At 40.5% G+C, this 27,661-nt stretch overlaps 1 protein-coding gene across 1 annotated transcript in view; it reads right to left on the bottom strand.

Annotated features, from left to right (window-relative positions):
- Positions 1-27,661, bottom strand: part of CAMKMT (calmodulin-lysine N-methyltransferase) — a gene marked incomplete at its 3' end in the record, with an annotated part of 438,709 nt that overhangs the window by 23,418 nt on the left and 387,630 nt on the right. Inside the window, exon 8 of the mRNA XM_080711826.1 lies at positions 5,338-5,412. Within this exon, the coding sequence (XP_080567952.1) occupies positions 5,338-5,412 (75 nt within the window). The remainder of the gene's footprint in view (positions 1-5,337; positions 5,413-27,661) is intronic.

Here is a 27,661-nt window from a genome sequence, read left to right as displayed (position 1 = left end):
AACTACACCCCGCATCCTTTTTATTTGGAAACAGGGTCTGGCTAAGTTGTTAAGGCTAGCCTCTAACACAATCCTCCTGTCTCAGCCTCAAGTACTGGGATTATAAACACACCAGGCCCGTGTGTGTGTGTGTGTGTGTGTGTGTGTGTGTGTGTGTGTGTGTGTGTGTTTTGTGGTACAAGGGATGGAACCCAGGGGTTTTCTACCTCCATGCTACACCCCCAACCCTATTTTTTATTCTTTATTTTAAAACAGGGTCTCACTGAATGCAAAGGGCTTCACTATGTAGCTGAGGCTGTCCTGAAACTGCAATAGGCTCGTCTCAGCCTCCCAAATGCCGGGAAGACTTTCATTGTGAGAAAAGACCTCTGTCTGTTTTTTTGTTTTGTTTTATTTGTTGTTGTTGTTTTTTGGTGGTACTGGGGGTGGAACCCAGAGGCTTTCTACCTCCGGGATACTCCCAGACCCATTTTATATTTTATTTGGAAACAGGGTCTCACTAAGTTGCTGAGAGCCTCACTAGGTAGCTGTGGCTGGCTTCGAAGCGTGCTCCACCACGCCCGGCAACCTCTGTCTGTTTTGCAGGCCTTTAACAAATGCGGCTGGTTGGGATATGGAGCAGCTAAACAAAGGACCACTCTCAGTTTATACCTGTGCATCCTAAGAGCTGGCATTTGTTAGAAAAATAAACCGCACCTTACCAGCTGAGCTCAAAGCATGCTCTTATAAAGCATTATTCCTACTGAATGTTCATAATGGTGACAGAGAAGTTAACATCACAGCAAAACGGAAAATGCAGCTTAACACCCAGCACACACCCCAAACAGTTATTTCAAAGGTAACGGCGTCTACTTCATCACTCCAAATCAAATTCCCCAAAAGTAATTCTCATAGTTCCCTAATAGATCTTTATTCCAAGCAAGCTCATTTTTCTACTTAGCTCCAGTGCAGAATTTATAGCGCTTTGGAGAGTACGTCATATGAGCAATTTCAGTGTGTTTTAGTGGCAGTGATATGTAATCTCCTGAAAATTCACCCCTTAAATAAGTCCTAATGGCTTCGAGAACAGCAGTAGCTTAAGTGGATCTATTTAAAAAGGCTGAGTGGGTCAGTGATGGGGATGGAGATACCATTTCAACTCTCCCTTCAGTTACTGATCAAAATACACCGGCAGTCCAGTTTGGCCAGTGAAACGCTCTTGCGCTCACCCCGCTATGCCATCGCGTGTGGCAGAAACGCTTGCTTCGTTCCATTGATCCGAATCACAGATTTTCTGACAAAGGAAAGGTGTTGGACCATTTTTCATCGCCTCTCTTGGGATCAGACTTTTATGCAGAGCGTGAGCATTGGTAATTCCTCTCATAGGGAAATTTATTAGTGCAGAGCACAAGGAGACATTTCTCTGTCAATAGCCACAGAAAGAAAGACCCCTGTGCAATTTTGCTGGGGAAATGTGCTAAGTTAAATTCACTGTTTCAGATTTAACTTTCGGCAGAGGGATGGCCACTTTCAATATTTGTAAACTGATTTTTGTGGGAGCTCAGAATGATGCCGTATTCTGATCTCACTTGGCTCTACCCCTCCGTTGTGAGATCTTGGGCAGTTTGTGTGTTTTCTCTCCAGGACCCAGTGCGAGGTGGAAGGGATGACTATATTTGAGCTAAAGATCTTTTCAGGTGTAAGGGGCTGTGTGAATTATGATTTAGAGCTAGCCATAATCGCAGCATTTGGAAGACAAAGAACTTTTAGAGTATACCGTACTTCCATTTGGAGAAATAATTAACATTTTCATGAAAACAGTTTAAAAACCACTTTTTCCTCATTATTTAGAGGAAATTTAAAAGGATGGGGGGGAGGGAGAAACAAGCCACAATATGCAGCTAGGGTAAAAATGCCAAGAGAGCGAACAAGATGGGATATACAGGCCGATTTTTTCCCTCTCATTTCTTTCCAAAGTCTCGGGCTGTGGGCACACAGATGTGCCGATTGTCCTGCAGACCGGCTCGGTGGGTCGGTCAGGCCATGGGTGGCATTTCAGACATGCTTACTAAGCCTTTTGAGAATTCAAATGTACAGAGTCATTTCTATTTTTGCAGAGTTACAATAAACTGGAGAGCCATCAAACATTCAATGAAAGTGTTCATTGGATAAGAAAACATCTTACTTCCAGACCCTTAGATTATATTGTGATTGAACAAGAGTCTGGAAAGGCAGGCTTAAAATTAACAATCACTCGCTATTCTAAACGCAGCAAGGACCAGGCTGGACTGCGTTCCAGCAGAAAAGAATCCTTCTATTAAACTCAACATTAAACAAGTCAACTGAGGAACTTAATAGGCAGGTTTTTCTCTACACCTGTGGTTAAATATTCTAATATTTTGATGTTTGTCAACAGCATCTTTTGCAGTGTGACTGTACCTCGATTTTTTCTTTCTGTTTATTTCAAAGTTGACATTTTACAAGTTATTTAGGAACTGTTGAACCATGAAACTATTTTTCATTGTCAAAAATGCTGAATGGTGAAATAATGACTAGCTTTCACGGTTTGCCTCTTTATTTTATAATCTAGTTGAACTCCTAAATTTGGATGTAAAGTAAGGGACTGTCACTTCAGGGAGATAAGTTATTTCCCCCACTGCCCACAGGTTTATGAATGTTTGAATGTAAATATGTGAATATATGAATGATTTAGGAACATAAACATATCGCTGCCTGTTGTAATCATGTGCATTTTTCTCGAACCACAATGTGGGTTTGGAATAGGTTTGTGAATAGAGCTTGTTTTCATGTAAATGGGATCAAGCAGTACCACTGGCTAGCTATTCAGGGAATCACACAATGCCACCCTTGCTGGAAGTGCTTCAGTAAGAATTTAATCCATGTACCTAATATTTGAACTCCAACTCTTGCTTCATGCGCCTGTGGCCTAGCCCAGCGCGCCCTGCCTGACCACGACTGGGGCTGGGGTGAGCCTTGCCGTGCTCTATTTATATGTGGCACCTCTGTCTAGCACCGAATATTTCAGGTTTCAGCCTGGAGGTAACATATACAGAGAGCTTTCTTTCCCCACTCCGACATTCTAAAATAATGCAGCATGGCCCACCGGCCCTTAGCAACATCCATGCAATAATTCCTCTGGAGAAACACCAAATCAACAGGACACGAAGAACTCATGGAATCCGGGGCTTCGCCACTGTATGCACAACACACATATCATAACATCACTGTACTTTCTGCATTTCTAAGCAGCTTACCCATCTCTGTGGATATGAAGAGAGGCCATTAACCAAAGCATTTCTTTTGGAAATAATATCAGCATCACGGTGAGAGTAGCTTAATGTTTCACATTTACAAACGAGAAATTATAAACAGGCTGACATTCTGGCACTTACAACACGAAGAGAGGGGAAAATACTTAACAAGTCATGCATAGAGAAGCCCTTTATAAAATGAAGCTTGGTGGATTTAGTTCATTTGAATCCATATTCTTACACAGCTACCAGATGTGTTTGTACATATACTATTGCATTATGCTATATATTTGTAATGAAAGTCTTAAACTGAATGTGCATTATGTATACCAGTTGTATGTGACCCTGTTGTTAGCTAGGGGGAAAAGGACCATTTTTCAAACATGTTGTGCAGCTATTTTTAACCTAACTGAGAACATTAATCAGAAAAGAGCTTAAATCGTACTTCCTCTGCTGTCTCTCCAGTACAAATGGGATGACATGGGGTGAGTGTCCAGGACATGCGGTATGACAAAGCCGGGCTGTTTTGATATTTGTGTGAAGGGCAAATTTCACTGTAAATCTCTTGGCCGGACTTGCCTTTTCCCACATCAGCAGAGCCCATCGGGGTGTAACCCGCGTCTAAACCTTCAAGAAGATGCTGCGCTTTTCCTCTTGCCGCTGCTCTCTGATCTGACTTCCAGGCTTAATCTGATCTAATCCTACCAGCATTATCTTCATCTGTGCAATGAAACCTGGAGGATCCTTTCTCATATATGGTGAGGAGAGGCATTTGCTAAATCACTTCTTCATATCACACAGTGAAGTTTTAGCTTCTTTTTTCTGATTAGATGAGGGGGCGGCATTGAGGCATATTATCAATGCTTAGTCAGAAACCTAGCTTCCTTCCACTTTCAGAAAATAAGGTTTTCTGAAGTTGAAGCAAAGAGACTAAAAGGGCCACGGAAAACTAGAAAGCCTTCGCTAAAGGTAGAACCCAATATTTATTATTCACTGAGAAGTATTTTTCAGAAGAAAAACAAAGCAAATCTAAGCCTATTGCCTTGCAGAGAAAAGCGATCCTTTGAAAATCTTATGTCAAAACAAGAACAATAAAACTACTTCCTGAAAATTTCATTCAACTCTCCTCTAGGGCAAGTCTTCTCTGGGCTCTGGATCTTGTGGTCTGGCTTATCAGTATAACAGAACTTCATCAGAATCTGAACTTATGTTTTCAAATCTGAAGTGTCACAATAATTATCATGATAACACTACAAATAAGATCTTACTCTTAACAGGGATAATACTTGCAAATTGTCCACATTTCCCATATGCTGAAATAATTATTGCTCAAATTGCATAAAGGAATACAGAAGATTAGTTGAAACAATTATTAAGGTCTGATGTAATTTAGGATCAGACTTTCATTAACAAATAAGTAGATGGGGCTAAAAGAGGAGACAAAATATCTAATGTAAATGATTTTTAAAAAGCAGGCACCGGACAGAGAGTTGAATGCTACTATTTGCATAAGAATAAAATGTAATTTTATAATTTTGTATTATGTCTAATTAAATATCATAATTTAATACACCAAAAATATTAGATTGCAAGCATACATTATAAGAAGGGCTATTTCCCCAAAGGCGCTCCACAGACAGGTTTATTTGGGGAAGAGCATGTGTGTATGCACACATATATATTCCCTTATATCAATAGACAGATCTCTCCTAAGAAGTAAGCTAATTGAGCTGTTTGTGTTGATAAACTCCTTTTTCTCCAGACTATTCCTCTCTGAGCCATAATTATTTGCAATTTGCCTAAGTCGTCCATTTACTGATACGTCAAGCATGAAACAGAGGCAATTCCAGAAAATGGAAATGCTTCTCAAAATCAATCTTTGGGAAATAATGTGGTAGAAGTTACTGTGTGATAGAAGACTACCTCACGACTGTCACATGGAGATGAATATTAATCTGCTGAGGTTAGGGTGGCTTTGTGCTTTATTTGTTGGCTTTGCCTGGCCGTCAGCAGAGCAGCGCAGCCCAATTACTCCAGCAAAACCATTTTTTTTCTAAGAGGAGTTTTATGATTTTTATGTACTTACCAGTCAGCACACATAACAATGTCAAAATGTCCTTCCAGTTGAGAGACATCTGTCTCATTATCCCATCGTAAAACGCTTGAGGAGAAAAAGATTTAAAAAATTATACTTAGGGTTTTTAACTTTTGATTTTGAGCCATTAACATTATTTTTGTAGCACTTGAAATTATTTAGAAGGTATATACAAATTATTTCCCATGGTATAATAAAAATGGGATGTAACTGTCTTCTGTATTTTATTTAGTCTTCAAATCTAGAAAAGGAAGCATTCTCTAAATCTAATACCTAAGCTTTTGCTAGTTTTTATAGGATTTTGTGGATGAGCCAGGGAGAAATATCTATCTAAAAATTAAATATACAATAGTCATTAGAATGATTCTAGACCCTTAACATCGATGAAGTACACATTGAAATTGGAGTATTTCCCTCCTGACTGGAATATAAACTTATAAAAAGAAACGGCAAGCCCCAGTGTATAACTGGCCTGTCTGACATGTCAATTTCATTCTTATTGATGAAATGAACAATTTGGCAAGATAGAAAAAAAAGCCAATTTCCCTTTGGTAGTTCTCAGTTTTAGGAGTGTGTGTGTGTGTGTGTGTGTGTGTGTGTGTGCGCGCGCGCGCGGTGCCACCCGTTGTGCAGGCGTGCAGGAGCAATTCTGAGGTACACCTCTAGCCCTATTTTATTTTCTTACTTTGAAACAGTGTCTTGCTAGGTTACTGAGAGTCTTGCAAAGTTACTGACGCTGATCTTAAACCTGTGATCCTCCTGCCTCAACCTCCCAAGTGCTGGGATTAAAGGCACACACTCCCACGCCTGGCTTTAGGAATTCTTTAAAATTCACTGACTGACAGTCTCCCAAAGAGGTTTTAAACCTCCCATTAATAACAATAATTAATGGCATACATTTGAAAACTCTAGTTATGCTCATAAAGCCAATCAGAAGCTTTACATTACTCTCAGTTGATAACTGTGATGATTAGCATTTTACCATATTAAAGTATTTTAATGATTTTCTCTTTACCACATTAAAACTGTGATTTTCAGTAATACTTCTTAAAGTAAAATTCGGCTCCTATTTTCTATTTCAGTTTTTTAGAGAGCTAAACTCCGTGATCATACCTTTTCCTATCCAGTCATATTTGCTTATTCTGGTGGATTCTTTCTTTCTTTTTCAAATACATTAACATATATATAATATCTATATATCTATATCTGTATATATCTATATATCTCGATGGTAGTGAATTTCTTTCTTTCTTTTTTTTTTTTTTTGGTGGTGGTGGTACTGGGGTTCCTGGAAGCCCTTCTACCTCAGGGCTACACTCCCAGACCTATTTTTACATTTTCTTTTTATTTGGAAACAGGGTCTCCTAAACAAGTGCGCACAGCTGGCTTCGAACCCTGCGCGATCCTCCTGTCTCTGCCTCCCAAGCGCGGGGATTACAAGCGTGCGCCACCACGCCTGGCAATGATAGCAAATTTCTTAAGGTAGAAAAAAAGTAAATACATGACTGTAAAAATACCTCTAGGGCTGTGAGTCGGCTGGTCACTGGCTCACCGGACTCACCTACTGAGCACCTGCTCACCTGTGCCAGGCCCTGCGTGGTGCCACCGGCCACGCCTTCACCGAGGCGGCCCAGTGAGCCTCAGGGACACCCAGACCCGGCCCTGCGGGTTGGGTAAGCATGCAGACTCACAGGCTTCTCAGAAGTAGGTCTTCAGTGTTCCCAAGTCCTGTGACTTGGGGTTCAGCTTTATAAATGAACTCTGACAGGGGTGTACCAGTCTGGGCCAATCAAAGAGCTGAGAAAAGAAAGAACCCAGGAAGCCCCCACGAGAGCGATGCTCACATTTTTTTGGGATTTCTCAGACACTCCGTGCACCTGGGGCTAGTGAGACCCAACCACCAACTTCTGTGGACACTCTGAGGGCTTCTCTTGCTCCTGGACTCGGGCTCTGGGGAGAGTGGGCCCGCCCAGCCCTCAGAGAACTGAGCACCCCCCAGAGTTTCCACATGAACACGACGGTTTCAAATATAGGTCGACTAGTACTTGGGAGGTTGACACAGGAGAATTCCAAGTTTGAGGCCAGCCTCCGCAACTTTGTGAGGCTCTCAGCAACTTAGGAAGACCTTGTTTCCTCCAACCTGTGATCCTCCTGTTTCAGCCTCCCAAGGACTGGGATTACAGGCATTCGCCACCACACCTGGTGTGACTTCATTATTTAGGGAGCTGGTCCTTCCAACGTCTCTCCACCAATGACCTTGTCCTCTACCCTCCAGAGACCCTATCATGCTTGGCCACACACAGTGGTCAGCTGTGGGAAGAGACTAGATTTTTGTTTGCTTGTATCCAATTTGTTGCAGACCGATACTTTTGTAAAATCAATAAGAAATGAACAGGCTAATGAGGCCTAAATATCAACCGCCTTCCTAGGCTAAGTCTGCTGGTCATGCCTGGATGCTGCAGCAGTGTTTCTACCGTTCACTTTCAATTTCTGCATCTGCCTCATTGTAGACAACTGATGTGCAGCTCACACCTGACACGTCTGTGGCCTGCTGACTGAGTAGAACTATCCCGCACCTTGTCTACCAGCAACTGCAAAACGGCCAGACCAGGCCCTCTTTAACAGCTCCCTCCTTCTAGAAGGTTCTCTGATCCAGCCATTCTTCAGTCTCTCTTGTCTCTAATCTACTGATTCCAGGAGCGCCCACTGGCCCCTTTCCCCAGTGTTTATCTTTCTTGCCCCGCTCAAAGCCCATTTTCTCTCTTTGTTGTTGAGGTTGCAGTGCTGGTGCTTGAACCTGGGGCCTCATGCATTCCAGGCAGTTGCTCTAGCACTGAGCTACATTCCTAACCCTTGAATTCCATTTTAAGTACTCCCTGGCATACCTCCTTGACTCCCTTCTCTCTCTCTCTCTCTCTCTCTCTCTCTCTCTCTCTCTCTCTCTCTCTCTCTCTCTCTCTCAGCACTCAGGATTGAACCCAGGGCAGGATTGAACCCAGGGGAGCTCTATCGCTGAGCTACATCTCTCAGCCCCTTTTAGTTTTTTATTTTGAGATAGGGTCTTGCTAAGTTGCCCAAGCTGGCCTTGAATATGTGACCGTCCTGCCTCAGCCTCCCCAGGGGCCGAGATTCTAGGCATGTACCACCACGCCTGGCCCTTGGCCCTCTCTTCCTTCCTTGTTTTTGTTAACCCCAGCTCTCTGCACCTGTGCACCCGGATGTGGCCGAGGCAGGGCACAGCAGCTGGACCGGCTCGGCACTACGTTCAGGCCTCGAGCCTCAAGGGGACGCTACCTGACATCTGGCAGCTTTGCTTTCATGCTCTCTTCTGCGCTCCAATCATTTATCTGTTCCAACATTCCAACACCACTTCCCTCATTGTCCTCTCTGCTGATGACCAGACTGCAGCGATCAGATGAGGACTTCCCTCGGCTGGTCTGCCTCCCTGCCTCTCCTCACTCCTGTCTACAGCAGCGCCCTCTTAGCGCTAGAGCCTCCCCGCTCATCTGTTCTCGGGACGCCTTCGCGATTTCCCTTATGCTTCCTCTCTCATCAGCTCTGTCCTCTGGATTATTTCCATCAGTCTTCAAACATGCAGTTATTTCCTCCCTGTGAAATATTCTCTTGACATCACCTTTTCCTCCCATTACCATTCCATTTCTCCTTCCTCCTTGAAAACATTGTTTCCAATACCTTTCCTCCCTTCCTCTCTCTCTCTCTTGTGTGGTACTCGGAATTGAACATAGGCATTCTGCCTCCTAGCTATCCTCCCATTCCTTTTCTTATTTTTTTGTTTTGAAACAGGGTCTTGCTAGGTTGCTGAGAGTCTCACTAACTTGATCTTGCACCTATGATCCTCCTGCCTCGGCCTCTCAAGTCCTGGGATTACAGGTGTGCATGTTCGCGCTCTTAAATCCTCTCCAGTCAGGCTTTTGTCTCCACTGTTGTACCAAAACACTCTTGCCAAACTTACCAAAGGTCTCTACATTGCTAAGTCTCTGAATGTGTAGAATGTGTAGATTGGATTGGCCAGATATAGAGGCCACTATAGACAAAAGACAGTGAACAGGGCCAGAAACACTTCCTTTTTTTTTTTCTTTTACCAGCCAGACTAGAAAAACTCATTATTTACAGGTATTGGTAAAGGCCCCAGAAGAGTCTTGTCTCAGTTAGTAGGAAATAAGTCACCCCAGGCTAACTGCTGCTCTGGCTCTGCTAATGAGATCTCAAAAACAAGACTCAAAAGTATCAAACAATTTCAAAGTAACCTAAGTGTATCCCAGAACAAAACTCAGATATGTACAGGAAGGCAAGAATATTTGATCCCAATAGGTAAAACTCAAAATGCCTGATACATAATCAAAGCTTGTCAGATACATAAAATATAAAATAATAAAACCACAATGAAGAGACAATTAAAACAAGTGAACCTAACCTAAAACTGACACAGATGTCAAAATTAGCAGATGACATTATTAAAGTATGTATCATAATACGATTTAATACATTCCAAAAGTCAAGTAGAGACAAGGAAAAATTTATTTTCTCCCTCTCTGGCACTAGGGATTGAACCCAGGGCCTATTGCATGCTGGGTAAGGGTTCTACCACTGAGCTACATTTCCAGTTCCTTGGAAGATTTTTGTTGTTGTTGTTCTTTTTGGTACTGTGGATTGAAAACCATGGGCATCATACCTCCAAGCTACACGCCTCAGCCCTTTTTATTTCGAAACAGGTTCTCCTAAGTTGCCAAGGTCAGCCTCAGGCCTACGATCCTCCTGTCTCAGCCTCCCACATACTGGGATTACAAGTGTGCATAACCATGCACAGCTTGAAAGATGTTTTTTTAAAGTCCTCAATCAAAGTTTGGGAGATGAAAACTACAATGTCTGAGGGGGAAATAAACTGGAATTGATTAATAGTGATTAGACATTGCATTGTATAAAATGAAGACATAAGCAATAGGAGCTATCCAAATGGAAATATACAGAGAAAAAAATGAATGAAAGCAAATAAAAAGTGCTCCAGCAAGTGAGCCGTGGGGCAAATTTAAGTAGTGTAATTGGAGTCCTCAAAAGTCCTGAGAGAAAGGAAGGCAGAAAAAAAAAATCTTAGAAAAAAAAACAATGGCCGAAGGCTTTCCCAATTTAATGAAAACTAATAACTCACAGATTAAACTAATAACACAGATTAAGAAATTTCAACCAAGTTCAAGCACAAGAAATGTGAGAGAAAATTATAAGTATATAATAATCAATTTGTCCAGAAGTAGTGCTAAAGAGAAAATCAGAAAAGCGCCCAGAGGAAGATGTGTCATATACAAACAAAGGTATGGATGACAGTCTGTGTCATGTGAAGAATACGCAGGTGTGGGGATGGTGGAGTGTCATCTGGAAGCTACTGAAAGGAATGAAACAGCAACCCATCTTATAACATAGGCATAAATAAGATAGAGGACAGCAATGGCATAAAGATGGAGGGGAGAAATGACAAGATACAACTATGAGGTCTATATAGTATATGTGAAGTGGAATATCATTTGAGAATAGAATGTGGTAAGTTAAAGGTGTATGCTATAAAATCTAAAGCAATGGCCAAAATAACAAAACAGTTGCAGCTAATAAAACAAACAGATTAATAAAATAAGCTCAATCCAACAGAAGTCAGAAAAAGGTGAAAAGAGGTGGATCAGATGGAACAAAGAGAACAAATAGCAAGATGCCAGACCCAAATCTAACCTGGTCAGTAATTACACTAGGTAGTCTAGGCACCCAATTAAAAGGTGAAGATTGAATATACGTGCATTAAAATATAAACACAAATGAGATAAAAGTAAAAAGACGGAAAAAGTGTACCAAACAATATTACTCAAGAGAAAGCTGCAGTGGCCATCAGAGCAAAACATACTACCTGAGATAAAGAAGATAACATTATAATGTTAAAGGGCCAAGTCAAGAAGCAGATCTAACAATTCCAAATGTTTATACACTTAACAGAAATTCAAATATATGAAGCCTAAATCAATGGAACTACAAGGAAATACAGACAAAATCACAATTTGGGGATTTCAATACTTCTCTCTCAGTAATTGATTAAATATACAGAAAATAAGAAAAGCTATAGATAATTGTCACATTACTACCAACCAGTTTATCTTTTTTTTTTTTTTTATTGGTGATACTGGGATGGAACCCAGGGTTATTCTTCCACTGAACTGTACTCCAAGTCCTTTAAAAAAGATTTTCATTTGAAATGGGGGAGGGTCTCACTAAGTTGCATAGGCTGGCCTAGAACTCGCGATCCTACTTCAGCCTCCCAAGTACTTAGATTATAAGCACACATCAGCTAATCGACTTATCTTAATTGATATTTATAGACTGTTCCACTCAACAAGGAAAGACTTAATATTCTTTTCAAATAGTTATGAAGATATACCTATTCTTGGTCACAAGTCTCAATAAATTTAAAAGGACCCCACTCATACAAAAATGTTTCTTTACCACAGTATAATTAAATTTGAATCAATAGGCCCTGTAAAATTTTCAGATATTTAGAAAATAAGTAATATACTTCTGAATAGCCTAGTATTCAAAGAAGAACTCAAAATAGAAATTAAAAAGTATTTTGAAGCTGGGCATGATGGCAAGAGTTATTGCAGGTGTGAGGACAGCCTCACCATGCAGTGAATCTCTCAGCAACCTAGCGAGACCGGCTTGGAATAAAAAAATAGAATAGGTCTGGGGATGTAGCTTGGAAGTAGAATGTCCCTCGGTTCAGTCCTCGGTACGACAAAAAAGTATTTTGAATGGAATGAAAATAAAATGTCAAAATTTATGGGATGCTACAAAGTAGTTGGAAATAAATAAATAGTTCTAAATGCATATAGTGGAAAAGAATCTCAACTCAGTGAACTCAGTTTCTAGCTAAATAAACTAGACTAGGTAGAGTTATTAAACCCAACAAAACTAGAAAAAAAGCAACAACGATTAGAGCAGAAATGAATGAAATAAAAACAAAAAATAAAAGTCAGCGAAACCAAACTAATTCTCTGAAATTAATAACTGACATTATTAATTTTTAATATCAACTTTACATTAATAACTGATAAACCTCTAGATAGACTAATCAGGAAAAATGGAGAAGACATAAATCACCAATGTCATCAGCAGGAGTGGTGGCATCCTCTCAAATTCTACAGATATTAAGAGTATACATATGAACTGGGCGTGGTGGCACACACTTGTAATCCCAGCATTCGGGAGGCTGAGACCAGAGGATCGCGGTTCGCGGACAGCCTCAGCTACTTAGTGAGGCCCTCCGCAACTCAGTGAGACCTTGTTTCAAAAAAATAAAGAATACAAAATAGGGCAGGGGGTGTAGCTCGGAGGTCAAATGCCCCTGGGTTCCATCCCCAGAACCCCCCACAAAAGAGTATGTGTATATATGCACACATCCACACATAGTTGTCCACAGCATATATATAAACATATTTATAGCAATTAATCATTATCAAGTGGGATTTATCTTAGGAATATAAGTAGATTGGCTTGACATTCAAAAACTGATCAGTAAGCTGGGTATGATGCGCATGGTTGTAATCCCAGTACTTCAGAGGCGGAGGCAGGAGGATCACAGGTGTGTGGCCAGCCCCAGCTACTTAGCGAGACTTTCAGCAACTTAGTGAGACTCTGTTTTCAAATAAAAAATAAAATAAGCCTGGGGATATAGCTTGGAGGTAAAAGGATCCTGGGCTCAATCCCAGACACCCCCCCAAAAAAAAACCCTGATCAAAATAATCCATAATATTAACAAAGAAAGAAAAATCGTATGACCATCTCAAATAGTACAGAAAATGCATTAGACCAAATACAACATCTATTCTCAGTAAGCGAAGAATAGAAGGAAATTGCACCCTGAAGTAGGTAACCTACGAAAAAAATCTATAGCTAATATCATAACTGATGGAAAAAGAATGGGCACTTTCTCCCTAGCACTGGGAACAAGAAAGGCATGTTCTTTTCACTTTTCAACTGGGGATTCTAGCCATGATAAGGCAAGACATAATAATTAGTAAGGAAGAAGTAAGATTATATTTATGTGTAGGCAACACAATCATCTATGTAGAATATGCAATGGGATGTGTAAAAAAAGCTACTAGGACTAATGGGACTTTAGAAGGCTTGTGGGATACAAGCTCAATACAAGAAACAGTTGTATTTCCTTATAAAAGGAACAAATAACTAGAAATTGGAATTTCCAATTCTGTACCATTCACAGTAGCATAAAAATTTTAGATTAGCATAAACATATAAAACAAGATTATTTTGAAAAAAGATAAGATAAACTATATAAGACCTAAAAAGTGGAGGCAATTCAAGAATGAAGTGGCATTTTAGCTACTGGCTATCCATATTTAAAACAAACAAGCCGGGCTGGGCGGTGCACGCTTGTAATCTCAGCATTTGGGAGGCTGAGACAGGAGGATCCAAGTTGGCAGACAGCCTCAGCTACTACTTAACGAGGCCCTCTGCAACTCAGTGAGACCCCGTTTCAAAATAAAGACTAAAAACTAGGGTTGGGGGTGTCGCTCGGAAGTAGAATGCCCCTGGGTTCCATCCCCAGTACTGCAAAAATAAAATAAAATAAAATAAATAAAACAAACACTTTATATCTTGTACCATATGCAAAATTAACTCAAAATGCAAAACTGAAATGACCTCCTATATTATGAAAATATAGAAGTCTTTGTAACCTGTACTAAAGATTTCTTAGATATACACAAAGGCTTGTGACTCATAATAGAGCAAATGAGTAAATTAGACTTTATTAAAACTTAAAACTTTTGCACTTTGAAAGACACTGTGAGGATAATAAAAAGACAAACCATAGCTGGAAGAAAAGGTTTACAAATCATATACCTAGTAAAGAGCTTATCTCTAGAACATATAAAGAACTATCAGACTATGTCAATAATAAGAAAAAAAAGCAACCCAATTTTTAAAAAATGGGCAAAGCATTTGAACAGCAAAGACATACGAATGGTAAATAAGAACGTGAAAGTATATACAACATAATTAGTCATTAAAGAAATTCAAATTAGAACTCCAATGAGATCTCACTATATACTTATTAAAATGGCTATAATTTAAAAGATTGAAGATAATGAGACTTGGCAAGGATGTGGAGGAAAGGAAATTCTCCAGCACTGCTGATGGCGATGTAAAATAACACAACTGCTTTAAAAAATAACGTGGCATGTTTCTTAAAAACTTAAAATAGATGCCTCAGTATGATGTATCTGTTTTACTCATCGGTGTTTAACCTAAAGTGTATATATATAGAGAGAGATCCATATTTATTCTAATAGCTTCATTTATCATAGATAAAAACTGACAACTCAAAAGTTTGTCAATGAGCAAAAGGATGAACCAAGCCCACATGGAGCGGGGTGCGTATCAGGAGTAAAAGGGACAAAGAGCGACAGCACAGGTGCCAGCAAGGGGATGTTACTACTAAAGAAGCTGGCCAAAGTAGCGCACACTAGATGATTCTATTTGTTTAAAATTCTAGAAAATATAAACATTATCTAGGAGGACAAAGAAAAGCAGTGGTTTCCTGGGGAAGGACGGGCCTTCAAGGAATAGAAAGGAGGGACCACAAAGGAGCAGGAGGGAACTCTGAGGTGATGGACGTGCTCACCCTCTGGATTGTGGTGATGGTTTCAAGAGTGTATATAGGTTTCAAAACTTAGAATGCTACATATACAATTTATTGAATGGTCAATTTTACCACAACAAATTGTTTTTCAAAAAATGTTCTGAAAAGAAATAGTGTATATACACAGATATAACTAGACCCCTGACCAGCATAAATTTTACAATCTAAAGCTAATCATTATATGTATGTAGAGATGTGTAAAGAATGGCTCTACCAACATTCTAATCACGTCTATATGTTATTTGTAATCATATCGACACCAAAGTAAAACATTGCCTCTATTTAACTTCATCGCAGTGTCAATATCTTATTTCTGTTTGAATTTTGGTGCAAAGTATAACTTTACAGGTAGAAATAGTATAAAACCAATCATCTTTATCTAACTTCTATGCTCTAGAAAAATCTTAGTAACAAGCACGCCAAACCCTGCAAGTTTAACAGGCAGAGTAGAGCAGAAAGAATGCCTGGGCCTGGTAGCTAGATAGCTCTGAGTTCAAACACCAGCTCCATCGTGCACCAACAGTGAGGCTGAAAGACTCTGAGCACCTCTGCCCTCATCTGTAAAACAGAGCCGGCCATGGTTGCATTGTACTGAGGTGCACACGTGAAAGCATTCCATTATAAAGGTTCATATAGGTGCTTGATAAATATTAGTTTGCCTTCCCTTGCGCTTGCACTAATGCATCATGTCTTTTCATTCTGGCGTTGCGTTAGAGGTTTCAACCAGAAACACAAAACCAAGTCCATTTCTGACAGGATTCCGTACCTTATGATGCAAAACTCACACTAAAAGATTTTCTCGAACAGAAAGTCTTTCAAGTTTGCAATAAAACTTAATACCATACAGGTTCAAACTAATTTGCATTTCATTGTGACTATAGAGAACTCTCCCTATAGAGATTGAAAACACTCCTTTTCTCATATTCCCGTGGTTAATATTTTTTTGTTTGCCTTTATATTTGCAGTTTCCTGCGTGCATGTGAATGAGTCATGCTTTGGAACTGTGCTGTTAAAGAAGCAGATCCTTGTATATCTGCAAAGGGAGTGTACTGATACAATTTTTTATTTTCTTTCAGTGCTGGGGTGGAACCCTGGGCCAAGCTAAGCAGGCGCTCTACCACTGAGCTACATTCCCAGCCCCTGATACTATTCTTGATCATGCCTGCTAAATGTAATGAACTTAGAGTTCTTAAAAAATGAGCTCTCTTACGGGCAGTGGGGAAGGCAGCAGTTTTCTCTGCATGGACGTTACAGGCATTCTTCTGTACAGAGGATTCTAGGGGCCTTCCCCACAGTGTCTTTCATCTCACTTCTCCAGGTCTCGCTGTCACAGCTCACCCTTGCAGAGGGCCCATTCAAGTCGTTTACAGTGTTTACCTAAACTGGTGAATCGCTGCTGTTCTTTCACATGACTGTTGATTTGCCACTTGTCCCTCCATTTTTTCTTGATCTTTTACAGAGTTTTAAATTGCCATATGGTCGAAGCCGCTATAATAAAGTGTTTTAGACACTGAGGAATAAGGACTTCATCTAAATCTGAGGGAACTAAAACAGTTTTAGTGGGTGGTGTTCCCTCCTCTAAAACTGAGGGATCACCAATCTGTTGGCTTCCCAACTTGTAAGCCGTCCATCTCCGAATCCCTGTAGAGCCTCAGCAGATGCTGTCAACAGCAGTACAAACAGGATGTGCTTTTATAGCAACGAAATTATATGTGTCAAAGGGAGCAGAGAGTCCTCTGGAAGACCAGGCACGTGAAAGAAGGAAACAAAATACAGGTGGCCACAAGGTCCTAACCACTGAGAACCAGATGTGTTGGGAAAGGTGTCTGGATAGGGTGGGACTGGACCTGGTCTCACAGGCAGGATTTGGACAGGAAGAGAGGAGGGAGGCCACCAGAGCAGGGATTGGAGGCTGGGGTGGCACAGCCGTGTCCTGAGCTTGCCAAACCTCCCAGGTCTCCATTCTCAGCAAATAACTTTTCCCTCCTTTTCATCTTTTCACCCTTTTTTTCCTCTAGAAGGAAGTAGGAGCATTCTTCCTTCCTCACCCACGTGCTGGCCAGAACCACCCTACCTCTTTCTGCCGGATAAGTGTTTTTCAAACCTGAGCAGGTATCAGAATCCTCAGATTGTTGGGTTTCAAGCCCAGTTTCTCATTGAGTTTCTCTGGGGTGAAGCTGAAGAATCTGTATTTCGACATGTCTGTACTGGATGCTCATGGTGCTTCTGGGGACTGTACTTTGAGGAGCGCTGACCCAGGTCCTTCGCCTTTTCAGATTTTCACTTATTTCTTCTTCCGTGGTGGTATTGGTCGTCCTGTTCCCAACTTCAACTCTGGCTTCCTCCGAGGGCACACACGGTTCTCTAGAGTGCCAGCAGCCCCCTGTAGGAGCAGGAGCGCACCATTTCACTACCCTTGTGATGTGGCCTTCCTCCCAAGGCCACTGGGACTTTCTGCCTCTGCTTGGCCTTCAGCAATCTGCAGTGGCTGAGACTGTGACTGCTCTCTCTTTGGAATCCCCTCTTGCACTTGTTTCCATGACAGAGGAATAACATCCACCAGCCTGTGGCATCTCTCCTGCTCTCCAGCCCCTTCTCAGTGTTCTTTTTCTGGGCCCTTTCACTGTTCCTGAAACATATTTTTCAAGATTTTGTCCTTGGCTATCTTCTCTTTTGACTTCCCGGTTTCCATAGTCACATCTTGGTTTAACTCTCCAAATCTTCTAGCACAACCTTTTCCTTCTCAACCCAGTGCTAGTTATTGTCATAATGTTCCACAATCACCTGAAATGCAATTAAGTCCCATAACTCCCTTATGGGAAACCCTGGGGCATTCTACCTCCAAGCTTGCAACCTCAGTCTTTGTTATTTATTTATTTATTTTATTTATTTTTTGAAACAGAGTCTTGCTAAGTTCTGAGGTTGGCCTTGAACCTGCAATCCTGTTGTCCCAGTCTACCAAGTGCTGGGATAACAGGCATGCATCACACTGCCCAGCTACCTCTATTTTTACACCCCACATGTAGTCACTTTTCTGGAATGAGACTGTATTTGCTCACCATTTTCCACTCTCATTCAGACCATTCCTGCCTATGTTTTCTTTAGAATCACTGAAATGGCTTAAAAAAAAAAAAAGACTTGAGGTGCGCACATCTGTAATCACAGCACTTGGGAAACTGAGACAGGATCACAGCTTCATGGCCAGCCTCAGCAACCTCATGAGGCCCCCCACAACTTATTAAGACTGTTTCAAAATTAAAGGTGAAATAGGGATGGGGTGTAGCTCAGAAACAGAATGCCTCTGAGTTCAATCCCCAGTACCACAAAAACAGAATGATAGATAGATAGATGATAGACAGACTCTTTATTGCCAAGTGAAACATAAATACAGAAAAACACATAGAAAAAAAATGTTTGTCCTAATTATGATGGGAGAAACATCCTTGTAACCACCACCTGGGTCAAGAAACAGAATTTTGCCTGACACCCCCTTCATGGGCTTCATCCTTCCCCTACCCTGAAGTGTGATAATTTCTTAACGGGCCTGCATTTCTCTAGCCTCTCCCAATTCATCACAAATAACTAGATTTGCCTGGAAGTCTGCATCTTGCCTACTTCTAAAGCTTCAGCTATTTCCTCTCTGCCTTTTATTCCTGGAATGCCTGCTCCACCTGCTTTTCCTCCCTCGCCTTAAACTTGATAAACCACAGCTCACTGGCCACCTCCTTCACAAGGATTTCTCAGATCCCTCCACCTGATCTCTTTATGTTCATGTAGCTTGATTAACTTCATTAGAACAGGCTGACTTTTATCTTGGGAACTGGGCAAATGTCTGTCTCCTGCCTGGGTATCTTGAACTCTCTAAAGGGAGAAACCTCACCTTATTTACCTGTCCAACCCCTAAAGAGCCAAGCACAGCGCCTTCCACTGAGAAGATACTAAGTTATGTGTTGTTGCATTGAACTGAGAAGCAAGTTGGACAAAAATAGTGGTTAAATGAACTATTTCGGGTTTAAAAGTTATTTATAGCAAGCCAGATGTGGTGGCACACACCTGTAATCCCAATACTTGGGAGGCTGAGATGGGAATGATCACAGGTTTGTGACCAGCCTCAGCCCCTTAGTGAGGCTTTCATCAACTTGCTGAGACCCTGTCTCCAAATAAAAGGTAAAATAGGGCTGGGTGTGGTGGTGCACGCTTGTAATCCCAGCATTTGGGAGGCAGAGACTGGAAGATCTCAGTTCATAGACAGCCTCAGCTACTTCGCAAGGCCCTTTGCAACTCAGTGAGACCCTGTTTCAAAAAGTAAAAAAAGACTAAAAAATAGGACTGGGGGTGTAGCTCAGCAGTAGAATGCCCCTGGGTTTCACCCCTAGTACTGCAAAAAATAAAATAAAATAATAAAATAGGGCTGGGGGGGGTGTAACTCAGAGGTAGAATGCCCCTGGATTTTATCCCCAGTACCGCAAAAAATAAAATAAAATTATAAAATAGGGCTGGGGGTGTAGCTCAAAGGTAGAATGTCCCTGGCTTCACTCTCCAGCACCACAAACAGAAAAGTTATTCATAACCAAATTAATTCCATGTCTGTATACTAAAGAAGAATGTGTTTAAGACAGAGCATGCACAGGGCACATGTCCAGAGAGAGAAGCTATGCAATATTTAAGATACTTAAATATTTTATTTAAAATAAAAGAGACCCAATCAATATTTCTGGATCTCTATTTCTTCATTTGCCTGACATTCAGAACCCATCAGGACTGGTAAAAGTTTCAAGATCTTGGAATGGAAGGTTTTAGTTATTTTACTAATTATATTTTCCATATCAAGTCTCTCTGATTCTTATTATGACAGCTGATTAACCTATGTGGTAGCAAAAAGAGTGGTAACAAATGAATTAGACCTTATAACTATGTGTCACTTGATATAAAATTTAAAAAATTACTGCATATTTCTGTTTTCATATCTTTGTGTGTGGTGGGGGTACTAGGGATGGAACCCAGGGGCATTCTACCTCCGAGCTACATCCCAAGCCCTATTTTTTATTCTTTATTTTGAAACAGGCTCTCACTAAGTTGCAGGGGGCCTCACTAAGTAGCTGAGGCTGTCTGTGAACGGGGTGATCCTCCTGTCTCAGCCTCCCAAATGCTGGGATTATAAATGTGTGCCACCACACCTGGCTTGATTTCTTTATCAAACTTCTGTACTTTCAAGTGCAGTATGTTTTTTAATATAGAAATTTCACTACTTGTGGCCAATACCATGCAAACTATCACAGAAAAATGGGTAAAATTTTTTTCTGATCCAGAACCATGATAGCCGTGTAGGGTGACCCTCAAAGAGGGAGTTCAAACACAAGCTTCCTTTTTTTCTATCACTTCCTTTTTCTGGTGCTGGGGACTGAACTCAGAGGCACTCTATCACTGAGCTACATCAGGCCTTTTAATACTATCTTGAAACAGGATCTCCCTCAATTGCCCAAGCTGACCTTCAACTTGCCAATCTCCTACCCCAGCCTCAAGGTGTGTATCTACACCTGGGTATACCTTGTTCTTCAATAGGAAGACTCAGCGTTTTAACAATGTCATCACTTAGTATGTTAATTTATAAATTTATTTCAGTCACAATGAAAATGTCAGTATAAACTGGGCAAAGGTGGTTCATGCCTATAATCCCAGCTACTTGGGAGCCTGAGGCAGGAGAATCACAAGCTCAAGGTCAGCCTGGGCAATTTAAAGAAAGCCTGTCTCAAAATAAAAGTAAAACAATGTTCTGGGAATGTAGCTCAGTGGTAAAGCACAGCGAGGAGGAAGAGGAGAAGGAAGGGGAGGGGAGAAGGAAAGAAGAAAAATCATAATACAGGCATGGTGTTGCATGCCTGTAATACCAGTACTTGGGAGGCTGAGACAGGAAGATCACAGGTTCGTGGCCAACCTCAGCAACTTAGCAAGATCCACCACAACTTAGTGAGACTTTGTTTCAAAACAATAACAGAAAGAAAGAAAGAAAGAAAGAAAGAAAGAAAGAAAGAAAGAAAGAAAGAAAGAAAAGGGGCTGGGGCTGTAGTTCTGAGCTAGAATGCCCCTGGGTTCAATTTTCAACACCACAAAAAGTATAAAATAATATCAAGGGACTAAACTTAATGGATAAGAAAATATATTACAAAATTATATCACATGGTTTAGTCGGGTCATACAAATAGACTAAATCCATGTCTGCAAATGACACTTGTGATGTGCAACAAATGTATAGATGTGAAACTGCAGCATTGTTTGGAACAGCAAAGTATTGCAGACAAATTAATGTCCATTATTAAGGTTAAAATACATCATTTAACAATGGATTATTATGTGGCCATTCTCTAAAATGTTTTTAAGGTTGCCTCTGACTATTTTTAAGTGAAGAACTCCTTTGAAAAATACAGTTTTTATTGATATGCAACTTCTGTGACATAAAATTCTAGAAAGGGGAAAGATTTTTCTCTTAACACCAAAAATCATTTTTCACTGAAAATGACAATAGCGTGACATGAACATCTAGATAATAACACAGTATCTGTCCTATTTTGGGTATTGAGATTTTGACCTTGGCAAAGAGTGGGGATCTCAAAGTGCCAAGGATTGGTAGGTACAACGTTACTCTAGAAGAAAAGGTCTTCATTTTTATTTTACTGCATTTTAATTTACTGCAGTTTAAGAAAACCCCTAAAAATAGTGTTCCTAAATTTTAAGGCCTGGCTCACTTTAATAAGAAAAGGAGAACTGAATCGAAATCTCTGAGACTGGCTAACGTTCCTGTGGGAGTTGGTTTATTCAGTGCAAACCCCAAAATAGTAAAGACCTCTATACACTTGTCAAGCAAATCAACAACGTTACACTACTAACAGAAAATATACATAATAACTTCATTTTCTCATATCCAAAATTGCAAAAGAAAGAAACAAGCCCACAGCATCTCTAGAATTCTCAGCAGTTCTTAAGATTCTGTTACTATAATTCAAGCAAAACTCACTAACAGGTATATTTTATCAGAAAATTTCTTAAAGAGAGTCCTCAGCTCCCTTATCTCAGTTACCTTCTACTAACCTTCCTCTTCAACCTGACAAAGAACAGATAAATACCTCCTCACACTGTCAGTTTGTCTACAGACACTACACTCGCAGACCTGGGAAGCCGGCCCTGAAATGAAAGTCAGCTATCTGATGTAGAAATTGACGTCTGACTCTCCAGAGCTTGACTTGCTTCTACTAAAAATGGTTTGGCGCCAGAAGCTTTCTGAATTCACGTCTTTCAAAATGTGCTCCTAATACAAGTCTTAAACACATGCATATACTAGGGATCAAGTATACTAATTTCTTTGGAGAATACAAAAACATTAAGCAGAACCCTTGCTTCAAAAAATCCTCTCCCTCTCCCTAGGATGTCAACAGCAAGAAGGCATGCGCTCTCTCAGTCTTATTTACCACTGCTCATCCAGTACCTCGGACACTATTTGGCAAACAGAAGGTAATCAGCGTATCTATTCAACAGCTGAGCAGTGATGCATGCTTGTGATCCTTATACTTGGGAGGCTGGAGACAGGAGGATTGCAGGCTCGAGGCCAGCCTCAGCAACTCAGCAAGACCTTAGCAATTTAGCGAGATCCTGTTTCAAAATAAAAAAGGGCTGGGGTTGTAGCTTGGAGTAGAATGCCCCTGGGTTCAAACCCCAGTGCAAAAAAAAAAAAAAAAAAAAAAAAAAAAATGATGGTGCACGCTTGTAATCCCAGTACTTGGGAGGCTGAGACAGCAAGATTGCAGGTTCACAGCCAGCCTCAGCTACTTGGTGAAGCTTTCGTAACTTAGTGAAACAACCCTGTTTCAAAATTAAGAATGAAAAATAGGTCTGGGGGTGTAGCTCAGAGGTAGAATGCCCCTGGGTTCAACGGCTAGTTCTGCAAATGTGTGTGTGTGTGTGTGTGTGTGTGTGTGTGTGTGTGTGCATGAGCACACACAGGATCAACAAATGAGTGAACCAATAAACATAGAAACAAAGCCAACATACTTGAAATGTTAAGAGAATATGCCTTGTTAAACTGTACTATTCTAAGGCCAATAAAAGTTAAAAGAAAGAAAAAGTTAGGGCAGACTGAAATAGTCTGAGAAGGCAGGGGAAGTGGAAATTGAGTCATCCTACAAGGAAGGATTCTGATGGATGAAAAGGAGGGGAGCAAGAATGACAGAGACCAGAGATGAGGAAACCAAGTGTGTTGGGAAGAGAATGAGGAGGTGCCGTGTTCTGGACAAGTGTCCCCCAAAATCCCATGTGTTAAAGGTGCTATTGTGAACTGGTGGGACCTGTAAGGGGAGAGGTTAGTGGGAGTTCCTAAAGCCACTGGAGGTGTGCTGCTAGAGGAAGGTATGGGCTCCTGGCCTCTCTATTATTAAATTTTGCTTCCTGGTCATGAGCGTAGCAGTTTGCTCTGCTATATGTTCTTGGCAACTGCCATCTGACACTTCTACCAGAGGCCCAAAGCAATGGTTCCACCGAATCTTAGAAAGGAATTAAGACTGAGAGCCAAAATAAACCTTTATTTTCTTTATAAGTTAAATCTCAGGATTTTTGTTACAACAACAGAAATCTAACACAGGAGGCTGGGGTGACTGAAGGAAGAGGTTAAGAGCAGTGGAAGAGAGATGGGACAGGGAAACGAGGGCAAATGCACAAGACCTGGAAAAGCAGCACTTGATCCACTTGGGTGGGATACACATTTAAGAAGTCATTTTCCAACCAGGCATGGTGACACACACCTGCAATCCTGTACTTGGGAGGCTGAGACAGGAGGACTGCAGACTTGAGAACAGCCTCAGCAACTTAGCCACACTCGCAGCAATCTAACAAGATGCTGTTTCAAAACAAAAATAAAAAGGGCTTGGGGTGTATTTTGGAAGTAGAATGCCCTTGGGTTCAATTCCCTTTATCACAAATAAAAATTTAAAGGAGTCATTTCTTCACAGCCCCAATTTAGCCTCTAAAGGAAACTGAGACTCAGAGAAGATATGAGTCTTAAACAACAGGGCATTAGGACCAATAGCCAATCCCGGGGGGCCCACATAAAGGTAAAATCTTGATTCAAAATAAATCCCATAGTTTACCAAAATTTGTGGTTTTTCAATGAGTGTGAGTCACAGCTTAAATCCACTAGTAACATTCATACAAAGATAAACTCTTAAGTGAAACTCACTCTTAATACTACAGCAGTATAAATTAATCAACTTTTTTAAAAAACTGTAACTTTTAACTAATATTAACTAGAATAATAATATTAATAGAATGATGTTATTCACTAATTCTGGAAGACCTACAAACATGTTGACATCACAAGCTCCAAATGGTGCTTTGTTAGTCATAATTGTGCAGACAGCTTCAGTTAAACCCAACAATTGAGATGCTGCAAATACAGTTTCTCTTTCATTAGTCTCTGACTATATTTAGTATTACAGTTTCCTTTGTTCAAGAACTACTCTCAGTAACACCATACTTAGATTCCCAAGGACGAAATGCCTTGGACATATTGTTAAATTAATAAACGGCTGCACGACTGGATAAACCAGTGAACCATCAAATGGCTGTATTGCGATCATTAAGATGTAAAGCATAGAATGCTTTGTATACATGGTTCCTAGACCTGGCCAGAACTTAGACTTTTAGGCTTTCACAAACATGTCTGCCATAGTTAGCCACAGACTGGGATTTAAATGCATCAGAAGGAGCAGGAAAGTTTGTTACCTAAGGAAAGAGTTGCTCTGGGCAGAGGTGGTGTTTATGGGAGCAGAGTGGACTTACTGTGAGGCTAATGAAGCTTAAGTGTTAGAGGCCCTCATTTACAAAGGCCCCCTCAAAGAAGCCCTAGTAATGTGCTCACATGGCTATATGTTCTTATAAATTCACCAAAGTAAGGTATAATCAAATTCACCCTAAGGAGGGGCCTCAAAATAAGTCTCAGGCCTTACAACAACCTGGGTTCACCCCTTTGTAAGAGGTAGGAAGAGGCGGGAGAAACACTGATAGTTACTGTGTTACCATCATTCGTTACTATGACAAATAGCTGACATATAGACTTATAAGGAAGAAAGGTTTATTTGGCTTCATAGTTGTGGAGGTTTCAGTCCATGGTCCGTTGGCCCATTGCCTGGGAGCACTTGGTAGAGGAATCTGCTAACCTCCTGATGGTCAAAAGCAGAGACAGGAAGTGGCCAGGGGCCCAATATCACCTGGCACGCTCCCAACAACCAAACTTCCTCCTACTAGGTCCGACCTCCCAAATGTCCCACCACCTCCCACTGGCACCACAGGCTGGTGACAAAACCTTTTGCATATGGGCCTTTACCCAAATCACTGCAATTACTAAGAACTCTGCCTGTGTGGGAGAATGGGAGCGTGGGATGCCAGTCAAATTCCTGGGCAGCTTCTTATTCTCTTCTAAAAACACTATTTCTTAGGCTCACAGTTCTCATATCACGACTCTCAGCTTTTACATCTTCTTCACAAATGAAGTCACAAGAGACGTTCAGCTGTTACAAACTTCATGTCAAGCTTTGAAGTGCTTTTTAATAGCAGAAATATTTGGCTCACGTGTGGGCTTTGTAGCTATGGTAAATACCTCTTAGTTATCTGTCGCTACTGTATTCCACACCTCCAATTTGGAGGAGAAATTCTGCATATGCATTGAGGCACTAAAAAAGAATATTGAACTCTATCTTAGCTCTTTTGTGAATGGCTTCCTTTTATTTCTTCTCTCATGGAACTAATACTTTCCTTTCATTGTACGCGTTATGGGTGGGAAAGCAGTGGATAGAAGGGAACACTGATTATCCCAGCCCAGGTTGGCAGGTGCCTTTTGCTGCTGAAGGTTAAGTGGTCAAGTAGCTCCTTAATATAAGATCAAGGCATTTCAAGGACTGACTTTTCTACCTGATTTCTGGCAAGTGCTTTAGTAGACTTTGGACAAAATGCTTGCAGTGGTTAAAAGAGGGGAAACTGGCCATAATTAAGATGGAAAAAAACCCTTTCATCTTAGAGGTTCTCATATGGCTATTGATAGATGTTGTCTCCAGGGATATATCAGAAAAATACATTTAGAAATCGCATTTTTGAGAACACAAAGATAGAAACAAAGGCCATATAGTAAGCATTTGGGGCCTGTCCTGTGCTGAACAACATTTTGCTTCTTTATGTCACTTAATTATTTTATGAAGAGATGATAGAAAATACTATTGTGCTTTTTAAATTAAACACTTGACATTTTTATTTCTTAAAATGCAGCATTTTAAACATCTAGGTATGTTTATTAATTAGTGATTATTAACACCCAGTAAACAACATTATGCCTTGTAAAAACACAATCTCTCTTCACAGCATGAAGCTGAAATCTATTATTCCCTGATTCCATATGCTGAAATACACTCAAATGGTCACAAATGACCTTAAGCATTACATAAATGTAAATGAGGACAACGCAGAAAATGCACTTTTGATTGATAACTTAAAGACCAGGTTGAAAATTGTCCAAAAAATAAAGTCCTCTCCAAAGGATATGTCCATCCACCCTGTGGGTGAAAGACTGTCCTAACACCAGGTAGGCCCACTCTTTCTCTGGACCTGCCTCAGGTTTTGTGGGAAACAGACTGGTTTGTTAATTTATGTAAGAAACACAGAACATGCTGCCCCTGTGCCATCAGCTTACTGGAACATTCTAATGCATGAATAAAAGCTCTCTATTTGGATACTTCATTGCATTCACCAACTGATATAAAATAAACACATTATGGCTTTTCCATAGCTTCATGCCAATATGTCCACCATATTTTTTAAAGCCTTCTAGATGTTCATTTAAAAATTTTTTCCCCCAGTATGGGCAGTTGGGATAGGAAAGTGTTATCAGCATAGGGAAAACTTAAAACACCAAATGGTGACAGATTAGTAATAGTAAAGAAAAATAATTAGGAATGAAATTGTGCCAGGCATGGCAGCACATACTTATAATTTCAGTACTTGAGAGGCTGAGACAGTATGATCAGTTTTAAAACCAGCTTCAGCAACTTAGTGCTTCAAAATAAAAATAAAATTGGATTAGGGGAGTAGCTCAGAGGTAGAATGCCCCAGTACCACACACTCATACAAAAAAAAAAAAAAAAAGGAAAAATTGCTTTTCTAAAATCCATAGGTAAATGCAAAAATAGAGACATTTTATGTGAAAATTGCTAAACAACTACTCTTTCCTTTTGATCCATTACCAAACAAGCAAAAATAAAATATAGCAGCATAGAACTCAGCATTGTTTTGGTTTTGGTTGAAGGAAGCATGTCTTTCAGTTTAAATAAGAATTAACAAAATCCAAAAAGGGATAGATCCCTAGACTTAAATTTTTTTTTTTTTACTTTTTATACTTTCATTTGTGCGTTATAGTCTTACACCATAATGTAGTTAATAGTTATAACGGTATACATGCGCACAGCCTTTTGTGAGTTTCCCCTTGGTCATTTCCCAGCCCCCCTTCCCCATAATTGGTATTGAGATTGGCATTGGTATTCTCACATATGTACATAACGTCCCCAGATT

Source organism: Muscardinus avellanarius (genome assembly GCF_963383645.1).
Source record: "Muscardinus avellanarius genome assembly, chromosome: 15".
In the NCBI taxonomy this organism is placed as follows: Eukaryota; Metazoa; Chordata; class Mammalia; order Rodentia; family Gliridae; genus Muscardinus; species Muscardinus avellanarius.
The sequence above is the reverse complement of the archived record's forward strand: the minus strand, read 5'-3'. Positions and strand labels throughout refer to the sequence as shown.